The sequence below is a fragment of the Pundamilia nyererei genome, unplaced genomic scaffold, assembly GCF_000239375.1.
Source record: "Pundamilia nyererei isolate P.nyererei 1_Seehausen unplaced genomic scaffold, PunNye1.0 scaffold00027, whole genome shotgun sequence".
Taxonomy (NCBI): Eukaryota; Metazoa; Chordata; class Actinopteri; order Cichliformes; family Cichlidae; genus Pundamilia; species Pundamilia nyererei.
In genome coordinates, this window is record NW_005187428.1 from 864,797 (window position 1) to 867,863 (window position 3,067).

The 3,067-nt window shown below is 47.2% G+C and overlaps 1 protein-coding gene across 1 annotated transcript in view; it reads left to right on the top strand.

Annotated features, from left to right (window-relative positions):
• The first annotated feature begins 935 nt into the window (after positions 1–935).
• LOC102212310 (potassium/sodium hyperpolarization-activated cyclic nucleotide-gated channel 3-like) overlaps positions 936–3,067 on the top strand; it is a 17,655-nt gene continuing 15,523 nt past the window's right edge. Inside the window, exon 1 of the mRNA XM_005728035.1 lies at positions 936–2,151. Coding sequence (XP_005728092.1) covers positions 1,496–2,151 — 656 coding nt within the window. The 5' untranslated portion in view covers positions 936–1,495. The remainder of the gene's footprint in view (positions 2,152–3,067) is intronic.

Consider the following 3,067-nt stretch of genomic DNA (forward strand, 5'->3'; position numbering starts at 1 on the left):
TTCAGCCCTTCTTGTTGGTTGGCAGTGAGCCAGATGAGATTGCTGTATGGTTTAAATCACTTTAGTGACATTTGGATTGAATCATACAACCTTAATGCAGCCAGCTGTCAACAACCTTTCATCAAATTAATTTGCCACATTGGCCAGAAGTATTTCATCGCTTCTCCCTTTAACTAAAATTGTCTTGTTGAGCTAATAAAACTGAAACACTGATGCCAAAAACACAGGTGATATGTGACCAAACAGCTTTGTGCACTATTTTAGTTTTAATTAACCCCCAACTGATGATTTTCAATGAAGCATTCAGCGTTATTTATACAGTGGGGATCATGCCAGTGTTTATGGGAAAAAATAAAATTCAATACTATCATTACCCGGTGGTCAATTTGAGATATTTTAACCCTGGGTGAGAAATCTGGGCAGTTAAGAGAATAATTTGGGTCGGTTTATGGATTACAGGTGCCATTCCTTAGATTTTTCCACGTGGACTGTTTTTATTTTTATTTTTTTCATAGCCAGGTGAACCTGCAAAACCCAGATAATGCAGTAGAGCCATACACATCATATAGACGCACATTCTGCCTGCCGTACATGTGCTGCCAAGGACGTACTATCCACGTTGCCCACCAGAAATGACCAAGATGGGCACAAGATTTGCGCATCCTGAGCATCACAAACAACCACGCATGCTTAAACACAGGATGCAGCTCGTGTAAAACTCGTGTCAATCAGACTTAAGTGTCAGTTTTGTGCCCAACATCATTCACCGGGTTGGGCAAATATCAGAATTGTTTGTTGCAGTGTAAGGCCCGATGCCACAAACACCAAACCTTAAGATTACATCCTCTCAACTATTTAACTACCAACTCCAATGCTAGATCGCATCCTTGAATCATCCTCTCCAGTTTGTCCTGCCTGGGCGGGGTGAGCGCGTGTGCCATCCTGGCTCCTATGGCAACCCGATAGATTAGCTCCATCAATATTCACGTTATTAGAAAGCGCGAGGCTTATGGATTAGTGATGTCAGCGCTCAGTGAAAGCCAGGGGCAGCTGCGTGCATGTGTGTATTCACCTTGCGCCGTGAGAGGGCTCAGATAGGCTTTCGGGGGAGGTGGGGATCATGCTTTGTCATTGAGGAGCTCAGCAGCAGCAGCAGCAGCATTCTCCCACTCCGGCACGTCCGACGCTCAGCATGCTGCATCCTGATGCGCTCCCGTCTGCACTCAACGAGCTTACCTGGATTTACATGCATTTGTCGTTTGGCGCTTTTACATGAGCGTCTGATCGCAGCCGCCGCGTATTCGTTGACGCATCTCAATGTTTGAACCGGAGGAGAGCGGCACGTCCCAAGAGTCAGATAAGATACGACCCGTCCTGCGGACCTCCCCCGTCACTGTTTTTGCCTCCAGCGGCACCCCGAGTGTGTGAGATTCATGATTCATCCCCCCGCTTTCACGGGCTGTCCTTAGAGCGCAACCTCTTCTGGTTCTTCCAAATGGAGAGATTCCAGTCCTCCATGCGCAAACGGCTCTACAGCTTGCCGCAAAACATTGGGCAAAAGCCCTTTGTGACTGACGAAGGGGAGAACGGCGACAAGGACACTAAAAGGAAAAGTATCGGGCTCAAACATTTGTCCTCTCTGTCTCCCGCGAGCAGTTGTAAGAGCATTGGGGAGGCCGGGGTCGAAGACTTTGAAAGGGACGTCACCGTGAAGACCAACTTGAATGGGGACTGCCGCTTTTTTAGGGGCAGCATCTCTTCCATCTCCGGACGGCATCCCCCCGGGTCAGATTTGGCGGAGCAGAGGCGCCTCATCCCCGAGGCTGATGCTGGAGTCAACGAGAGTTTCCCCGGTGAGCACGGCCCCGGGGCCCTGCAGCGGGCAACGGGTGGGCTGACCGGCATAGTCGGGCAACCGTCACTGTTTGACCAGTCAACTTTCATCAAGTTGGAGGGCTCTGAGCAAATAATACCCGAAGATGAGCGTCTCTACCAGGCTGGCTTCATGCACCGGCAGTTTGGGGCGATGCTCCAGCCGGGAGTCAACAAGTTCTCCCTGCGGATGTTGGGCAGTGAGAGGGCCGTGGAACACGAAAGGGAACGCGTGAAGTCTGCAGGCTTCTGGATAATCCATCCCTACAGTGATTTTAGGTAATTTCTGTGCAGAAATCCTTTTTCTTTTTTTAAATCGCAAATAGTTGTGTCCTACAAAAAAGTGCTGCAGTGATCCTATCACACATTAAAGGCTCATTTGGCCTGCGCATGCGTTAAAACTAATAATTTAAAAACTGCCTGGAATGAATGAGCCATAAAATGTGTTAAGGGTATAAACTATAATCCCCGTGCATGCCTTTCTGTAACTACAGTGGCCATATTAGCAGCACGATAATCAGGAGTGTAAGCCTCTGCAGAACAGGTAGATCATTAGCTAAATGTGCCTCAGTAGCCCATCTTGAGCAGATAAATGGCTTAACGTGTGCACATGGACATTTTTAAAAGCGTTGTCTACATTTTTTTTGCAGGGAAACGTGGTTATGTCATGCATATCCAGGATATAAGTCCTTTTGCTTTGGTTGGCCCAGTTTGTGCATTTGTGTGTCCATGGTGTCATCAGGTTATGTAGAACTTAATTAACTCTTTGCACCTCTTTGCATGTATGTGCAACAAACTAAGCCAACCACAGTTAACAAATTTCCCAGCCATGCTGCACTATTTCATTGCACACCAGTATTCTGGATACGTCCACCACCAAAAGATTTTCCCGGCATTTAACCTTAATGCTCACTGTCATCATATTTTTCATCAGTCAGCTGTATGCCGATGTGTGCCACTGCAGTTTTTTCCACTCATCTGAATTACACTTTTTTTGTCATCATTTAGCCAGGGCAATGGATTACAGAGTGCAGCAGGGGCTTGGAAATGGGGTAATCAAAATAGGGTAACATGACCATTCAAGATATTAGAAGCACACATCAGTGGGAGATTATTACAGCACAATTAGTCTAATGGAGCAGAGATGGTGTGGACGGGGAGGGGACATGCCACAAAAACGCAGAGAGAGAGCGCA